The sequence below is a fragment of the Lemur catta genome, chromosome 23, assembly GCF_020740605.2.
Source record: "Lemur catta isolate mLemCat1 chromosome 23, mLemCat1.pri, whole genome shotgun sequence".
In the NCBI taxonomy this organism is placed as follows: Eukaryota; Metazoa; Chordata; class Mammalia; order Primates; family Lemuridae; genus Lemur; species Lemur catta.
In genome coordinates, this window is record NC_059150.1 from 6,962,679 (window position 1) to 6,981,200 (window position 18,522).

The window sequence follows — 18,522 nt, forward strand, 5'->3', positions numbered from 1 at the left end:
TGTCCATCTACAGCCCTTTCTTAGTTAGGTTTTGGGCCCCTCTGCCTGATCTCTGTCTTTCACACAGCTGAATTATTGCGCATTTAGCTACATTATAAAACCCTACTAGTTTTCAGTAATACTTGATATGCACACCTGGCAATATTTGCTGAACTTCTAGGGTACAGTATGGTAGTGGCAAAGTGTTCAGGCTCAGAGGGAGACTGCCTGGTTTGAATACTGAATTTGCCATTTACCAGCTATGTGACCATGAGGAGCTATTTAACCTCACTAAGCCTTCAGTTCTTCATTTGTCCAATGAGTATTATAATAATTAATAATAATAATAATATGTACTGCATAGGGTTGTTACCAGAACCAATCCATCTAAAGGATCTAGCAGAAACTAGGGGGAGAGCAGACTATGGAAATGGAGGCAAAGGCAGGATCCCAGATATGCAAGGCAGTGTGAAGAGAGTAATGACAAGTCTTTGAGAGAGTTTAAATGATGAGGTCACCTAACCACTTTGTGAAGGAAGAGAAACGTGGATGGGAAGATGGCAAGCATGGGAGTTGAGATATTGGTGGACTGAACTAGGTTGGGAGCAGTAGAAATGGAGAGAAGTAAATGGATTTGAGAAATATTTAAGAGGCAGACTTGAGAGAATGATTGATTGGATGGCCAGAAGTGAGGAGCTGGTTTGGGATAAAGGATCAGTTCTGTTTAGGACATGCTGAATTGAAGGCATCTCTGTGGCTTTCCAAGTTGGTAGTTGTGTTTTTGTACACGGGAGCTTGGAGGACAGGGCAGGTGCTTCTTTGTGGACCAGCCACTGATCCGACCGAGACTTGTTCTGCACTGTTTGACCCATTTTCTCTGACCCTGGGCTGTCTCTGTTTGAAGATTCTAATGTGTTTCTCTTTGGCTTTTCAGGACTCCAGCCAGGCAATTCCTCTGGTGGTAGAAAGCTGTATCCGGTTCATCAGCAGACATGGTAAGGGGGATTGCAGCCTTGCCCATATTTGCGCAAAGATTGGGAAAAACTTCCAGGAATTCTCTGTAGAATAAGAACAGAGATTGACTTCCCATCCTGACATTCTCAGAAAAGGAATAAATTTTTATTTGTTCACATAATGTTTGCTACCTCGGAATGGCCACACCTAGACATAGAATGACATCATATGTTTGGACCCAAAATGGACTCAGCCACTTATCACACGCCCTTTTTTCTAATTGAGAGTGAGTTTCAAATTGCAGCTGTTACGTGAATAAGTACAGCTGGTGTTACATGGTGGCAGCAGTTTCACCATTACTCATGGTCTTTGGGTGCGTAGGTAGCTCCTACCACACAGTTGACTGCTTTGCCACATGGGCTTTCTGTATAAGACTAGTTTGAAAACAATTCCTTTTCTAATGTTGCACTGATTACTAATAATATTCAGTTTTTGTTCTGGCTTGATCTCACTGAATACGATGTCCCCAAGAGCTTAGTTAGTAACTGGTCTTAAAGTTGTATCTAACTTTTGAGAGCCTACAGGGCTGGCCCTTTCTTAACCTAAAACAAATCACACTGTCTTCTGCTTGGATGAAGCTGAATCTCATAAACTTCATTCCTCACCAGCTACTGGTCTGGTTGGACAGAATTTAGGAATGGAGATAATTGCCAGAGAATTGATTTTCCAAGTGTAAGAGTATTTAGAAAGGACAAATATCTGAGCTAGTGCTACCAAGATTTCTAGGAACTTGGCATCATAAATTGTTTTAAGATGCTGTCCTATCCAGTGATAGGAAAAAGGACAGAATGACTTTCCTGGAGCTAAGGAAGTTTTTCGTAAAATATTACTTGTCTAAATTCAGAGGCAGCCATTCTCTCTCCCTCCAAATGGAGCATTTCTCAGGTTCATTTTTGGAATAGTAATTATTTTAGCATGTTTACAACTTACCTCATTTTAATCAGCTACAGTTTTTAAATTTTATCTCTAATCACTTGAAGTAACAGCATTGTATACCACCATTGAACAGTCAACAAATATTTATCAAGTCCCTGGTCAATGCTGAGCACCATGCATTGCCAAGTAGGAAAAAAGAAACAGGACTAATACACTATTCCTGTCTTCAAGTGGTTTTATGATTCACTTGGGAGACAATAAATAAGCCAGTGATAAGTTAAATAAATAGAGATAAGCTGTGGTAATTCAGAATAGCAATATAAGGAATTTCACAAGATAGTAATGATTAATGGTCAAGCAATTGGCAAAGATAAGTCCAAACTGAGTTCAGAGGAGAAAGAATTATTTGTGCTTAAAAGACAATAGGAAGAAGAAAGTGTGAACTACTATTCATTCATCATGCATTTCATTCATTCATTCAACAAATATATATTGATTGCTTATTGTATGCCAATAAAAAGTTTCTGCCTTTATGAACCTTATATTCCACTGAAGGATAAATAGATGATCAGTTGATCAGCCAATAAATATAGCATGTCAGGAGTTGGTGAGTGTCATGAGGAAAAGTAAAGCAAAGTGAGGGGATGGAGAAGAGAGAGAGGACAGTCTTCTAGGTGGGTTCAGGGAAAAGGCCTCTCCTGAGAAGAGGACATTTGAGCAGAGTCATGAGGCCATGAGCCATGTGGATATCTGGGGAAGAGTATTTTGGGGAGAGAAAACTGCAAGTGCAGAGACCCTTGGTCTCTGCAAGGAGCAGCGTGCAGGAGGCCAGTGGGGCTGGAGCAGCATGAGTGAGGAGGAGAGTGACAGGAGATGAAGCTGGAAGCCAGACTCTTAGGGCCTCATAGAGTAAGATAGGTGTTCGGATTTTATTCTGAGCAACATGGGAAACCATTAGAGAATTTTGAACAGGGAGTCTTCTTTTTAAGGGATCCCTGGCTGCTGTGTAGGCAGACATAAGGCCATAAGGAGAAAGTAGGAAGCTACTGCAGTCACCCAGGGAAGACATGATGGTGGCCAAGTCTGGGGTGTTAGCTGTGGTGTTAGCTGAGAAGTAGACAGGTTCTGGATATTGTGGCTTGAATGTACCTGTCTCTGCCCCTGTACAGGCACAATGCACGAAGACACAAAAATTTAGCACGTTTTTATGGTGAGGCTCTGGGGAAACAGGCACACTTGTGTGTTGATAATGGGAGTACAAACTGGTACAACCCTTTTGGAAGGGAATTTGGCAATATCTAACAAAACTACGTATACACTTATCTTCTGATCCAGCAGTCCTTCTAGGAATTTACTGTGAAGATACAATACTAGCAATATAAAAATACATATGCACAAGATTATTTGTTGCATCATTGTGTGCAATTGCACAGTGTTGGGCAATACTGTCTGTTGACTGATCACTTATATATTCCTGCCCCTTCTTTTTCATAAATATTGAAATCATTGCCCCCCTCGAATAGTCAAACAGTGTTAGGGCAGCTAGAGCAATAATTATAATCTCAGACTTTATGGAACTCCTCCAGTGGTAAGTAGTGTCTTGCCTGCCATGACCCGTTTCCCCATTCTTTTTATTTTAGTTTAGTTTATAAGAGTTTTTAAGGTCTCACTCGATTGCCCAGGCTCCATTTCCCCATTCTTGACCCTGGGTGATAAGAAAGCACTAGCAGGTCGCTTCTCCGCTTTACAGATGGGAACAGAGAGGCAGAGAGGCAAAGACAAGGAAAGGAACCTACTTCGTAGTCACCCTTGGAGTCAGGAGGAGTCGCTATCACGATGCTTTCTTTAGGCTAATGCTTCATAATCATTCCAGAGACTTTTCCAACATCCTTGCACATGTTTTTCTTCTTTGGGCTATAGAAGAGAGCGGGGTGCTTAAATACACACTGGCTGGGGGACAGAGGCATCCAGCTAAGCTTGGCATTCTGGGTGTGAATTTGCTTTCTCCTCTCCTTGGTCACTTTTCCCTGTGTGTTTCCAGGACTACAGCATGAAGGAATTTTCCGGGTGTCAGGATCCCAGGTGGAAGTGAATGACATCAAAAACGCCTTTGAGAGAGGTGAGGAAACAGCCTTGAAGATAAGGCCAAATGTTTGCCAACCCGCTGGAGTATTGGCTCGCCCTTTGTCCCGAGAGCTCCCCAGAGGTTAAAAGCCAGCTTGCTTCCCTCTTCAGAGGGCACCTGCTGTCCTGTACACACACCCCTTTGCACACGCGGGGAGATGCCAGGGCACATCCCAGCTCGCTCCTGCCTTCTCACCCCAACCGTCCTGCCTCTCATGCCAATGATCTGCCAAAACCCGAGAAGTTAACTATGATATCTGGGCGGTTTATGGTTTCATCCGGAACCCTTGGTGGCAGTTAATATCAAGGCTAATGTGCAAGTTCATTGTAGCCCATTTATTATCTTGTGGGCCATTAAGGTAATGGGCAAGCTTTGGCAATTTCCGTCACTGTAATGGATATATATAGTTTCAATTTGAGGTTGGTCCTATCATTAAATCTAATTACATCTGATATGAAATTTTCCATAGGGAGCTCTGGCATGATTGTTCTCCTGTAAGTAGGTAGTGTTCTTTGTTGTGGGCCAGGAGGAATGAGAGCTCATCTGAGGAACTGGCCTCCTTGGCCTCATTTTCTTCCCCTAGGGGCTTCGTCCCAGCCTGGTTTCATGATTCTTGTGAGAGAAACAGTTGCTATGTCCCAACTCTAGCCCGTAAGGAATATCCCTGAGCTGGGCTGGCACAAAAGAGTTTATGCTGATGGGCTCTTCTGCCCTCCTCTGGCCCTGGGCCCCCTGAAACTGAGCTTTATCTTTCCCTGGTCTGCCCTAGGCATGGCCACCATGCTGAGCAGAGAGCTGATAGGCTGGAAAGGGTGCAGATAGCTCACCCCCCCCCACCACCACTTCTGTTTTGTCCTATATGTTTTCACCTCTCTCACTGTCTCTTTTTTTGGGGGGGTTGCTTATCCCCAGGAGAGGACCCCCTGGCTGGAGACCAGAATGACCATGACATGGACTCTATAGCTGGTGTCCTGAAACTTTATTTCCGGGGGCTGGAACACCCTCTCTTCCCCAAGGACATCTTTCACGACCTGATGGCTTGCGTCAGTAAGTACCGTCCTGGCTTCAGACTGCCTTCTGAGCCAGAGCACCTGGCAGCAAGAGATAAAAAATGTGCAGAGTCTCTGTTTCTCATAAGCTTTTCAGTAAAGCTTCCCTTTTCCCCAGTGAAGTTTCTCCTCCTCATCCTCACTCCATTAGCCCCTGGTGGGAGAGGAGGAGGAATGGCTTTTTAGTAAGAATCTGGGACCCCAAGTCAGGGCGCCTGGCTTCTTTCTTTCTGATTCATCTCAGCTTCAACACTTTTGCTTCTCTGGGAGTTACCTTCCTTTAGTAAAATACCTTTATATTCATGTATAAGACCTAGTGATTTTCAATTATGTATTTGAAGCTTACATATTAATGCTTGTACTTTTCATGATACAAGGAGAAGAAGCATAAGTGTTGCAAATATTCCCTGCTTGTTGCTTTAAACCTCACATGGCTTACCTGTGAGATGTATTAATATGTGTTCTTCTAGGAACAAAAGCCTCTGTGCAGTATTAATATGATATTTTCCCAAAGAGAAAGATATATTCTCTACTCTCTTAGGGGTTCTCTACCTCTTACTTTAAAATTTAGGCTGTGAAAAGCTATTCCTAGCCATTTTGTTTAGCTCGTGATACTGGAACATCCTCTCATTTTTTTTTTCCATGGAAAACAATCAGTGGAAATTTGGATTAATATCAGGTCATCCTGGAAGCAGACCCCATCCGAATGATGGCTCCAGAGGCCGGAGGGAATGGTGGTCTTTAAATGGAAAGAAGATCCTTCTTCCTAGGTTAGCGAGGGTCTTCATGCTCCCCAGGTTTCCAGTCTGGCTCAATATCTGCCCTGAGCACTTGTCCTTCTCTCAGTTATTCTGAGAGAGAAAGGCCCAGAACATTCAGGAAGTAGCTCTCTGGTTTTGTTTGTTGACCTGCTATTTGTGGGAGTCTAGTGGAAATGAGTTATGTGGGTGGTTAGGTGTATACAACCCATGGGTCATGTCTTCATGTCTTTTTCCAGGACTAGGCCTAAGTAAAGTATCTTAAACCAAGCTGGGGTTGCCAAGATGGCTCAAGATCCCTTGGCTGCCCAGTTCTCCCCTGAGATACACTCCTCCTCCTAACCCAGTGCTTCCCATCTCTTTTTCACATAAAGGCACTCAGAGAAAATGACACTATGCACATGGCACACTGTGGAAGTGGGAGGCTGCCCATGGTGGAGGCCACAGGCTCACAGCCATCCCTGTAACCAACCTGTTACAGCACGAAGAAACCTCTCTGTCTTCTTCCTGGATATCATTCCTTACCCAGGGGCCTGCCATCTCCCACCTCTGGCCATGTTCTGCTCATCCCGGCTGCAGATAAGGGAGGGGGAAGATAAGCCAGACTTGTGCAGAGGACAAAGTGACACATGTGTAGAGTGGACAGGACAGGACCTATGCAGCCTCTCTCCTGCCCCAGATGTAGGCTCTCTAAGAATGGGTGTTGAGCAGTCATAGCAGGTTTGTGGACAGCTCCTTGTCCGTGGTCAGTTGAATAAGAGGGCAGTAGGTGCTATGCAGAACATCTCCAACCCCTTCTGGGCCCAGGGAGCATCCACCTTGCATCCTGCATTGGTGAATGTCTGCAGCCCAGTAAATGTCCCCTTCCAGCAGCCCCAGCCTAAGGAGCAACAGGGATGGAAGTCCTGTCACTGTGCACCGGTGCTGTGTGTGGGCCTGATGTGACGCTCTCTGTGTTGCTGCTGCTGGTGGTGAGGACTTCCGATCATTACTCCCTGGGATCTCAGTCACAATGGAGGATAACACATGGCTTTTTTTCTTTCAGCGATGGACAACCTGCAGGAGAGAGCTCTGCACATCCGGAAAGTCCTCCTGGTCCTGCCCAAAACCACTCTGATTATCATGAGATACCTCTTTGCCTTCCTCAATCAGTGAGTAGCCTTCCCAGGGAACAACTGGATTGGGCCTTGATTTGGCTCCTGGAAGTTCCCAGGTGGACCTGTGTCTGTTCATCCACTCCAAAAAATATTTACTGAGCACCTACTGTGTGCTGGCCACAGTGCTAGGCTGTAAGAATACATTGTTAAAGAGATGAAAGCCTTGATATCATTGAACTCACGTTCCAGGGGAGAAGACAGACAATAACAGATACGTCAGGAGGAATAAGTGCTTAGAAGAAAAATAAAGAAGGGTAAAGAAGAGGGAGAGAGTGCAGAGATCTGAATGGGGCCAGGGGGAGAAGGTGAGAGGAGGGAGAGCCACTGCGTGTGGGTGTCAGCAAAGGCCTCTCTGAGAAGACAGTGTGCGAGCAGCAGCCTAAAGGAAGTGGGAAAGGAGCCATAAGGACATGCAGGATTTGAGCATCGTGGTAAAAATGGGTTTGGATTTGGAAGCAAGCAGAAGATTTCACTTTTTAAAAACCTAGATTTCTAGATTCTTTTGAAAAATTATTAGGTCTGGCAATACTGGACCTACCTTCCCATGCCGTAGCAATTCCCTGTGCAGTATGGGCTGCCCCCTAGCTGGGGCAGGTGGGGCAGGATGCGCAGGATGGGCAGGACGGGCATGTGGGGCAGGTGGGGTAGGAGGGGATGATGGGACAGGAGGGGCAGGTGGGGCAGGAGTGGCACGTGGGGCACTTGCTTTTTATCATGAAAAATCATGGGTTTTTCACTTTTTACTCCAGAGGTCCCCAGCTAAGCTGCACTTGGATTTTGAACCCACAGAAACTGTGGCATATTAAGTTTTTTTTTTTGTTCCTTGAGATTGGGGATGTGTCCAATCCAAGAAGAAATTAAAAAAAAGAACTCTGGTGAAGCAGTCCAGCCACTGAGATCTGTAACCACCCCCGTCACTGGCCTCTGCTGCATTTGATTCTAGTTGCTAGAGAATAGTGATTCTCAGCTTTCTTTGCATGGCAGTCGTTCACATCTGTAGTGCCACTTCTCATGTCCTGCAGTGATTCCTGGAAGGGCAAGGGGTACATATCAGAATCTCCAGGCAGGGAGAACACCATTGGATTAGAGAAAAACCAGCTTTGCGGTGTGAGTCTGGGCGTGGGGCACACTAGAAATAAACGCTTTCCAGTATGGAAGAACAGCTGCTCGGATGAGGACAGCTGAGTGTCGGGCCTCTAGTTCCCGTCTGAGGGCTTTGGTTTCTTCTCAGGATCTGTCAGAATTCGGTGCTGGGGACTTCCTGCTGATGCCCATAAGGGAGGCCACGCCCCTCAGCAGAGCTGACAGCTCTGAAGGCCGTGTGGGGGTGCATCCAGAGCTGGCCCAGCCCCCAGTGCCTGGGCAGACAAGGCCCAATGTGCACTTATCGGGTGCAGTGGCTCATTGAAGGCCTTGGGTCCTTGGCCAAGGTTGGAGGTGTGGCTGGAGCAGCTGCTGGCTGAGAAGGCGGAGTTCCCAGAGTAAATAAATACCCGAGAATAAAGTCAGCCTGCATCCAGAGGAAGCTGAACAGAAGCTGAACAGTATGCTGACCTTTTCCTGAATAAATCCTGAATGTAATAGTATAGGAGGATATTATGAAAACGAAAAACAATTGCATTAGCTCTTGCAGAAAGAAATGCACTGGCTTGATGGAATACAAAAGCTAATCAGTTGGGTATTTTTTTTTAATAAGTCTGGAGGCTGGAATGGAATATCCCTAATAATTTGATTATTTTGTTATGCAAGAGGATACACAACGCACAATGCCTGTGCCTTCTGGCCATATCATTACCAGGGCAGCCTGGGGTCCCTGTCTGCTCTGCAGCTTAGTGCCTCGGGCTATGGGAGCCATCTTCAGCTCTGCAGAGTATTTTCCCAAGGCAGGATGGCTTTGGTGGACAAGGGCTGTTGTAGGGGTGAGGATGTGGTGGTAAGGAGGGTGTGGACGGGAGCTAGAGAGAGAGGAAGGGTCAGACCTGCAAGAAGGTACCTCCACCTTGCTTTTCCTTGGCTCCTGAATGACCGTCTTGGTGGTCACTCTCTTCCCCCCAGCTGACTTACTGGAACGCCTCTGATGCCCAGAAAGGCAGGTGACAATTTGTGGACCTTCTGCTTTTGCTCTTGGCAGTGCCTTCTGTGACTGTGTTTTCTGGGCATTCATGCGAGAGCTCTCCAGCTTGCCCCCTCTCCCTTCCCCTCCAGTTTATCACAGTTCAGTGAAGAGAACATGATGGACCCCTACAACCTCGCCATCTGCTTCGGGCCCTCGCTGATGTCAGTGCCGGAGGGCCACGACCAGGTGTCCTGCCAAGCCCACGTGAATGAGCTGATCAAAACCATCATCATCCAGCATGAGAACATCTTCCCAAGCCCCAGGGAGCTCGAGGGCCCTGTCTACAGCAGAGGAGGAAGCATGGAGGATTACTGGTAGGGGGCTCGGGGCTAGAGGAAGGGAGGGAGTCGCCAACGCACACTGGCATGGGGGCCAGATGGCCAAACAAAAACCAAAGGGAAACACCCAGATCCTCCCAGCCTCCCACTCCCAGGCCCTTTAGGCTGCCAGGGTCTGGGGATGGTGTAGACGGTCCCCACCTCATCGCGCCTACAGAATAAATGCCACTTTGTGCCACCTCCCTTTTTTATGACTTCTGAGCGGTGAGAAACCACTTGAAAAGATAATGACAACAACATTAATAATAATACTAAAAGTCTCCAGGAAAGGGTTTTTTGTAAAGTTGCATATATAATAGAACTGCTGTTCTCTAGGCAACAGTGTCTCTCAGATTTCTACTTTTTGCTGTGTATCGGGAGAAAGACAGTCCTGGGTCCCAGGGAATCCCATTCTCACTGGGAAGAGTTTAGAGAAGAGGCACAATTTTGTGACTGTGAGTTTGTAAGATGACACTTTAGAATGATTTCAGAAAGTTGTGGAGAGAAAGAGAGGCAAGCTCCATTTTTGGCAGGTTAGGCAAGGCCCCACCCTAAAGCAGGGTTAGATTCCATGGGGCAAGGTTTTCCATGACCTCGCCCCGGAACAGATCTGAATGGAATCCCTAGGGTACATGTTTGCTAGACCCCTCCACTAGACAAAGCTTTGTTTTCATTTTACAGAAGTCCTTGCAACCCAGAGAGGCCAGTGACAGTGTTTCAGGCCACCCCAGTGGTGAGGATTGAACCCTGATCTCTTATCTCTCAGTACAGGACACCATCCGTTACCCTACACTGCTCACCACGATGCCACTTAGGATGTCATTTTCTGCTAAACACAAAGACAACTCCCTGTGTCTTTTAGTCCCCAATGTCCCTTACTCCCTCTACTCCTCCTACTCCTCCCCTTCCCTTCTTCCCCTAAATAGTGTTTCAGCCTGAGCTGAGAGCACAAGCCAGCCCAAATCGGATTCTGTCTGAATTCAACATCTGGAACCAATTCGGCCAGCCCCATTGCTATCGGCTGAAGTAGGGCAGAACAGGGGAGCTTGTTTACTTAATTAGAGGCCGGTTGGGCCACACTTCTCCCTGGCCCCACAGAAGAGCCTCTTGCCCAAGGAGTGAAGACATTGGCGTTCATGTGTCTGTGAACATAATAACATCAGTGGCATCCCTGGGTTCACTCCTCTCTGCCGTCCTGCAGCTTTCAGCGTCTGGGTTTGCGCTAGAGCAAACTATGCCGGCCAGCTGGGAGAGAGAGCTTTTTGTCACCGACAGATGGCTGGTGGCGACTGGGGAGGTTGTTGGTCAGTTCAGGTCTCAGCGTACTGGCTGATGAGCTCCAGGGAGCTGTCCTTGTGCGTGTGACTTAGAAAGGTGGCTTTCCCTCTTGCATAATAGTGAAAAGCTGTAGGATAGTGTTCGCAATTCTTGCTTTACCTTCCTTCAAAGTCAGGCAGAACGTCTGCCTTTACTTCTCAAATATCAAACCGCTGCAGGCTCTGGACCGCTGCCCAGGGCACAGAGCTCCCCCACAGCCCTGCACCCGCGTCCCCGCACAGTGGCGCAGCCAGCCCCGGAGGCTGTGGCTCACGGGGCACAGACAGGTGGCACCTTCCTCCAGTTTTCTCCAGGGTGTTCTCCCCGACTCCCCTTCCCCGTTTATCGTGCACCCAGCATTTATTAGCAGCACCTGAAAAACCACACCATTAGTCAGGGGAATTTACTACCACAGACCCGGTAAGGAGGCCAGAAGCCCCCGAGGAGCAGGAATGGGTGACCCTGGGTTGAGAGAGACCTTCAGACCACTGGATTCATACTCACCCAGAGAGCTCCTGGCCTCTGCTCTCCCTTCTTTGGGAAGAGGGAGAAGCGCCAGCACAGTGAGCTCAGGTGGTGAAGGAGGAGAGCAAGGGGTGGCAGAAGGGGAGGTAGAGCCCTGAGGAGCCTGGAGAATGGCCAGGAGGCCAGATCGTCCAGGGAGCGGGGAGCACCAGGCCCCTCGGCCTCCCCTACACTGAGGAGAGGAGAGGCACATCCATTTCACCACACTTCCCACCCTGGAAATGGAACCCGGTTTTCTAGGACTACCTGCTGGGGGGCATGGTGGGCTTCTTATGAGGCCTCAGGTGTTGGTGGGCCTACTAGGGGTATTGCTGGAGATGAGAGTGTGTAATGAGAGAAGCAAGATGATGGTTTTTAAGGCCATCATCTTGCCGTTACCATAAAACAGCGGTTTTCAAAGTGGAGTCCCTGCAACACCTACATCACATGGGACTGGTTAGAAATGCAAATTCCCTGGCTCCACCCAGACCTAGTGACTCAGAAATTCTGGGGTGGGACAGTCTGTTTTTTAACAAGCCCTGCAGAGCTCCCTGAATTTTAGAACCGTTGCCTTAGTGGATGGCCATGTAAATGAACTTCAAGTCCTAGGGGAAGTATACCTTTGCCCTGTGCACCCCTGGGGGCCCCACGGGGTACCAGAACTTCACCAAACTCAATCAGAGGGTTTCTAGACCCAGAAAACAGTGAGAAATTGTGCCTGTAGTTTTTGACAAAGAGGAACCCCTGTTGATATTCTTCTAGAATGTTCTCTGGAGTCTGGAAAAACCTTGGAACTGACTTGCTCCATAAGGGGTGAGTTCTGTACTGGTCACCTCATCTTTGAGGAACTTCCCAGGAATGTAGGACCCATCCCAGGGGGAGGAAGAGGCTGTCGGGCGCAAAGGTAGAAACTTTGTGGCCAGGCTGTGGGGTTGACTGGGAGGAGATGCTTTCACAGAACTGCCTGGAAAGGCTCACTTGTTACTCCCTACTGCTGGGGGAAGACCGTTAGAAATGAACAGGGTTTCTCTACTTTTTAGGAAGTAAGAATTTCCAGGTGCCCATCCTCATGAACTCTGAAGTCCATGAGCCGGGAGATCAGGAGCAGAAATGACTTTCCTAGTAACTGCTTTGGCCATCCTCGATTCTCTACCCTGGGTGATTTTAGATTCCGTGAATCATTTCAAGAACTTGACCGGGCTTCCATGCCTGCCCTCCTGCAGAGTCTAGCCCACAGCAGATTCTTCTACTCTACTTCTGTTTCCTACCCGCTCCTGTGACTCACCTCCCACTTTCTCACCGGTACACAGTCTAACCACAAAGCAACCTAGAAGCATCGAGCAAAATGAGACAGAAGAAGGAAAGGAAGTACCACTTGTTAAGCATCCCCTCTGTGCCAAACTTGTTACTAAATCATTTCATTAAATCCTCACACAGCTCTGTGAAGTATATGGATCATTATCCTCAATTTGTAGATAAGGTAGCTGAGGCTTAAAGAGATACAGTAACTTGCTCAGGGCCACACATTACCAAGTGTCAGAGCTGGTTTCGGATCCAGGTGTATCTGATGCTAAAGCCCAGTTTTTCCTTCCACCAGGCTCCCTCCTTGAGAACTAGGAACAAATTCACATAGAGAATTAGCCCTTAAGGAATTGAATTATTCTGTATTTTCTAAAAAATGTAAAATTATTCTGTATTTTCTAAAAAATGTAATGTATAAATTCAAAAAGGCTTTTCTTTGTCTCAGGATATTCTAAGTTCCAAGTAGTTCCAAGTAGTTTTTGTAGCAGGAGCTAGGCTAGAGAACCCCTAGAGCCCTATATTTCATTACAAGCGTCTGTCTGTTGTGTGCACTTAGGGTATAGAGAGCATAAGGTCAGTTTGAAACCCTTGCTCCAAGGCTGTATGAAGGGGAAGACAAGAATTTTATAAGCAAACGCTGATGTCCCAGTCACTCTCGCTTCTGTTGCAGTGACAGCCCTCATGGAGAGACTACCTTGGCTGAAGACTCAACCCAGGATGTGACCACAGAGCACCACACAAGCGATGACGGTACGAAGCCCTGCTTCCTGGTCAGTGGGGCTGCAGGGTTGAAGCAGAAGGAAGTAACTATATATCCTGTGCGCCTGGTGAACCTTCCTACCCATCGAGGCAGCGAGCTGTCCTCTCTCTCATTTTCATTCCTTCCCCTCCTTGGAGAGACAGCCCGCCTCCTCAGATAGAATGGTCTCCGTGTGAAACCAGAAGTGAAGAACTAGACTTTCATATTCTTGCCCCACCTCCCAGCTTCTTGTCTGGCCTGGGTCCAGCGTGATGTCAGTCCCTTATCATAGCCCAGACTCCTGCCAGGTAGCTGGAGACCAAAGCGAAGGAAAACACATTAAAAAACAGTAAGCCTGGGGAATAGAGAAGCTGGATACCCAGAACCCAACAGAAGCAAGCCAGAGGGGGGTGGGAGTGAGGATGCAGAAACCACACGCCTTCACGCCTGCCGACTGGAAAAATTGACCCTTTCCAAAGCGCAGACAGGCGAGCGCTGAGCAGCCCGGTGGGTGTGCATCGGGGGCGGAATGCCCGGCTGTCATCCTCAGGCCCCTCTGCGGTGCCCGTGATTTATTAGGGTCTGTCCCGCCAGCACATTTTCCCCTCCATCCAACAATCCCACACCTCCATTTCTGGGTCATTTGGGCTCTGAAAGTCTCAGCAGCTGACAAGGGGCCTCAGAATTTTCTGGGCACGAGAATGAAATGGCACAGTCTGCAGAGCTTTCCCTGCTCCCTGCCTTGCTGGGAATTCTGCAATCCTAGGCCAACTTCTAAAGGAGAAAAAATTAGGACTGCCTTATTTAGATCCTGATGTAAGAAGGATCAGTATGATCATTTGCCACATTCTAGGAGGGGAGTAGGTGAACTAGGGAAATTAGTATTGGGTTAGAGCCTACCTTGTGCCCAGAGCTGTTAGAGGCTTTATATATGTTATCTCTTTAATCCCTAGTGAAATAGATATGGCCGCTATTTTATAGTGGAGAAAATGAAGGTCAAAGAGGTCAAGTGACGTACCCGAGGCTGTGGAGAAAGAACTGAGATTGGGATGTGTAGACAGGCCTTCTTTGATCAGCCTCCTGCAGTGAAATCGCTGGCCCTGTCTGCTCAGGAGCAGACCCAGCAGCCGGGGCTGTCTAGGCATAGTCTTGTTTTTAGTCAGCCTTTCTCTCTGCTACCCAGAATAGCTGACTTTCATCTCAGGTTCCAGGTTTCTGGGAGCCTTCTTTTCACTGTCTGATCTCTGCCCACAGCACAGAACAGATAAAGATGATGGCAACAATGACTCATGCACACAGAACACCTACCAGGGCAGGACGCTGTTGCAAGCATTTTACAAATTGTAATTCATTGATTCTTCATAAGAACTTCATGACAAAGGCACTCTTATTATCCCCATTTTACATATGAGGAGACAGAAGCCACACAAAAGTAAAAATACATTGCATTTGTGAATCCCTCTTAATTTTTCAAATTAATGTATACTTTCCCGTGTAATGGTCACCAACTACATTTCCATATTTTTTTCCTTGGAAAGTTGATTGAGCAACTTATTTTCTCTTTATAGAGACTAGAAGTTCATGTTCTACTAGGAGGAATGAATAATATAAATAAATATTTAAAATGCAGTATGATAAATTTTCTACAATTGGTGGAAAAGAAATAATGCTTGAAATACAGTATGGCAAGTTTGATGATAGAGCTCAGCCTACAGAGCTATGGAAACACCAGAGAAGCAGGGATGTTTGAGTTGTGTCTTGATGTGTTCATCAGGCAGATGAGAGAGAAGATTCCCACTGCAGGGAACAGCATGTGCAAAGGTAGGGAACAGGATACAAGTGCTTTCAGGGTAATGCACAGTCTACATGAGAATTACCTGCTTTGTAGGTCATCCAAAGCTTATTTTTCACACTAAGTTCTCTTCCGCTGTAAGTTCAGCTAATTGGGCTTTTCCGCCCCGTTTCCTGAGTCTGTAGGCCCCAAGAACATGTGTTTCCTTCCTTTCTGCTCTTCTCAGAATGTGAGCCCATCGAGGCCATTGCCAAGTTTGACTACGTGGGCCGGACAGCCCGAGAGCTGTCCTTCAAGAAGGGGGCATCGCTGCTGCTTTACCAGCGGGCTTCCGACGACTGGTGGGAAGGCCGGCACAATGGCATCGACGGACTCATCCCCCATCAGTACATCGTGGTCCAAGACACGTACGTTGGGCCCCTGGCTGCACTGTGGGAGTGAGACTTCATTTGTATGAGGGAAACCAACCGCCAGGGGGCGCCAGTGTGGTCCTAAGGCTCACACAGTTCCTTGAAAGCCGCCTCTTCCCCTCCAGCCTCCTCAGTAGAGAATTTTTGAACATCTTCCCTGTATCTGTGCCCCTGCAAATCACCCCCAATCCAGTCATTTTAGAAATCTGCCAGCCAGTGCTCATCCACATTTATACCTGATGAGTAATAATGAGGGTTTTTTATTTATTTATTTATTTTTTTTTTTTTGAGACAGGGTCTCGCTCTGCTGCCCCAGCTAGAGCGCAGTGGCATCATCATAGCTCACTGCAACTGCAAACTCTCGGGTTCAAGCAATCCTCTTGCCTCAGCTTCACCAGTAGCTGGGACTATAGGATAGGCTTGCACCACCACGCCTTGCTATTTTTTTTCTATTTTTAGTAGAGAGAGGTCTCACTCTTGCTCAGGCTGGTCTCGAACGCCTGACCTCAAACAGTCCTCCTGCCTCAGCCTCCCAGAGTGCTAGGATTTACAGGCTTGAGCCACCGCACCGGGCCAGGGTTTTTTATTTGACCACCTACATTTCCTTTCTGGGAAGATCAGGCTGGGAAAACATTTTTACTTCTCTGTCTTTTTTTTTAATAACTGTGCTAACCCCAACCTGTTGAGCTGCTGGTGGCACTTTTCCACTTGCAAATGAAAATGACAAGTTACTTTTCCAGGAGAAATCTGGCTTAAGCAGCCTTATGGAAGTGACCCAATTCCTTTAACCCAGATGTGGTTGGTTTAGGGCAAGATGGGGGAGAGGAAGGAAAGGATGGCAGGGAACAAAGGGAACCTGAACTGGCTCCAGAGAGATCTCCCCAGATGGGTTATCGGTTGGTTCCCACACTGTGAAGCAGTGTCCCCTGGGCCCACCCAAGCCTGCCTCCCGGTCCCTTTGCCCTGCCTCTGCCCCCAACTCCCTTCCCTTGGATACGATGCTGTCAGTGTTTTTAGTCCTTCCCTTAATATTGTTTCTTAAAGGTTGATATCCTGAATGAGTCTGCACCCTCCCAGCCTCTCCCCGGCTCGTTCTGCAGGGAAATCCTCCCTCTGTTGATAGCATCGCAAACCTGGTGGCAATCTGTGCGTGGACAGGACCCTCCCAAATTTAGCATTATGACTTCACTACAGGATCAAGAGAAGATGAATTGTGGGGGAGAAGGGGCTTTCTTTGTCATCAGTAGCCAGAGGGGCCAGGAGAGCAGTGGAGAAACCTGGGACCAGCTCGGACTCTCTAAGCGGGGCTAGATGCGCTACGACAGCGTGTGGCGGTGTCCTGCCTCGACGCCGGCATCTCCAGAGCCACCACAGAGCTGACTGTCCTTACCCGGCAGTGCCCGGGACCTCAGCAGATAAACCACAACCTGGACTCGCCGCCTCCTTCTCCAGGAGGTGGCCCAGCACGGCCGCCCCGAGAAAGCAGCGTGGGGTGGAAGGCAGATGCCTCGAACCAGGTGTCCCCTAGCCAAGCTTTCCTGAGGAGCTGAGGAGCCCGCAGAACTCAGCGGATTATTTATTTTTATTTAAACAACCCTCCAAAGCCCTTAGGTTCCCTCGCCTCTGCTCACAGAGCTAGCCCAGCCAGGTGTTGCTGCTGCCTCAGAGCTGTGTGGGGTCGCGTGTGTGTCGGGGGGGCCATCTTGCCGATTTAACACTGCTTTTTGTGTTGTTGTTGTTTTCCCTCCTCCCTGCCTGCCTGCCCCTTCTCCCCCAGCGAGGACGGTGTCGTGGAGAGGTCCAGCCCCAAGTCTGAGATTGAGGTCATTTCTGAGCCACCTGAAGAAAAGGTGACAGCCAGAGCGGGGGCCAGCTGTCCCAGTGGGGGTCATGTAGCCGATATTTATCTTGCAAACATCAACAAGTAAGCTCTGCTTTTCATTTTCTGCTCCCCTGAATGACTTGCCACACCTAGCGTCACCCTCTGGCCTAACCCCCTCTCCATTCCTGCGCTGCACAGAGGGTCCCGGCTCCCCCGGCCTAACAGTTTGCATGCGTTCATTGCTGCTGCAAGGCGGACAGGGCTGAGGAAGCTTCTACGGGCCTCGGGGACCAGCCCGGGTCTCCAGCTAGCTGCCCTTGTGCTGTGGAACGGTGCTCTTTTGTGTGTTCCCACAGTCTGTCAGCCCAGACTTTCCTGGCAGGCTTCTGGCTAAAACTCTGGCCAAAGCTTTGGTCACTTTATGCAACCTGGTTTGGACTGTTTCTCAGAGGTGCCTTCTCTTCTCCAGTTTTTCTCACGTGATAGTCTCTGTTATCTGTCTCCCTTGACCCTCGTTTGTGCAAAGATTCACAGTCTCGTGTGTGTCGCCTGCTAGGCTGATGTCAGCCGAGGTGGGTTTATTTCAATATCATGTGTCTGTTGCTGCATTCACTCCTGTGGAGGAAAGGAGACCACGATGTCCCCAAGGAGAGCTTTGTCCTGAGCTCTTTGCTCTCTGCCTGATCCCTGGCTCCTCTTTACTCTGCCCCTTCACGAGGGAAAATCAGTTTTCATTTTCCTCCTACTGCGTTAGCCCTGTGTATCATCCTTCCCCCTTAGTCCCCCTGCGGATTCCCACTCCTGTCCAGCAGGCTCTTACCTCTGCCCCCCAGTTTTCACTGTGGCCGTTAGCAACATCCTGGGGTTTGAACTCCACCCACGCCCGGTCTGGCCGGCTAGAGGGATTCCACGCCTGCGTGTGCTGCTGCCTCCCCGAGAGGTGTTCAGGTTATTGGAGAACTAATCTCATCTCAAGGGGCCAGACACCAAGTCCCAAAGCCTACAGACCTCTTTCCGCCAGCCCCTGACACTTGGCCCCGGGCCAGCAGGACGACCAGCTCCAGGGTGCTCCTGATGAATATGGATTGGAGATGATGTACAGTTTTATTCCCCTCTGGCTTTGGAGGAATGAAATGATTTGCACTCTGAAAACCTGTTAACCGTAGCCTCTGGACGCCGAGACTGGAAGGAGAATAAAAGATGCTTGTTGTTTTTAAACTCTACCAGGTTTCCCAGATCTCTTGG

The 18,522-nt window shown here is 48.2% G+C and overlaps 1 protein-coding gene across 8 annotated transcripts in view; it reads left to right on the forward strand.

Annotated features, from left to right (window-relative positions):
- The window catches only part of SRGAP2 (SLIT-ROBO Rho GTPase activating protein 2), a 218,242-nt gene that overhangs the window by 191,381 nt on the left and 8,339 nt on the right, over positions 1-18,522 (forward strand). For 6 of the 8 annotated variants that reach the window (XM_045536572.1, XM_045536574.1, XM_045536573.1 and 3 more), the window contains exons 14-21: positions 914-974; positions 3,911-3,988; positions 4,907-5,041; positions 6,847-6,952; positions 9,164-9,388; positions 13,185-13,264; positions 15,272-15,452; positions 17,233-17,379. In XM_045536572.1, the coding sequence (XP_045392528.1) occupies positions 914-974; positions 3,911-3,988; positions 4,907-5,041; positions 6,847-6,952; positions 9,164-9,388; positions 13,185-13,264; positions 15,272-15,452; positions 17,233-17,379 (1,013 nt within the window). Of the gene's footprint in view, positions 1-913; positions 975-3,910; positions 3,989-4,906; positions 5,042-6,846; positions 6,953-9,163; positions 9,389-13,184; positions 13,265-15,271; positions 15,453-16,499; positions 18,501-18,522 lie in introns of those variants that run through there. The other 2 variants (XM_045536578.1, XM_045536579.1) reach the window with 1 other exon arrangement.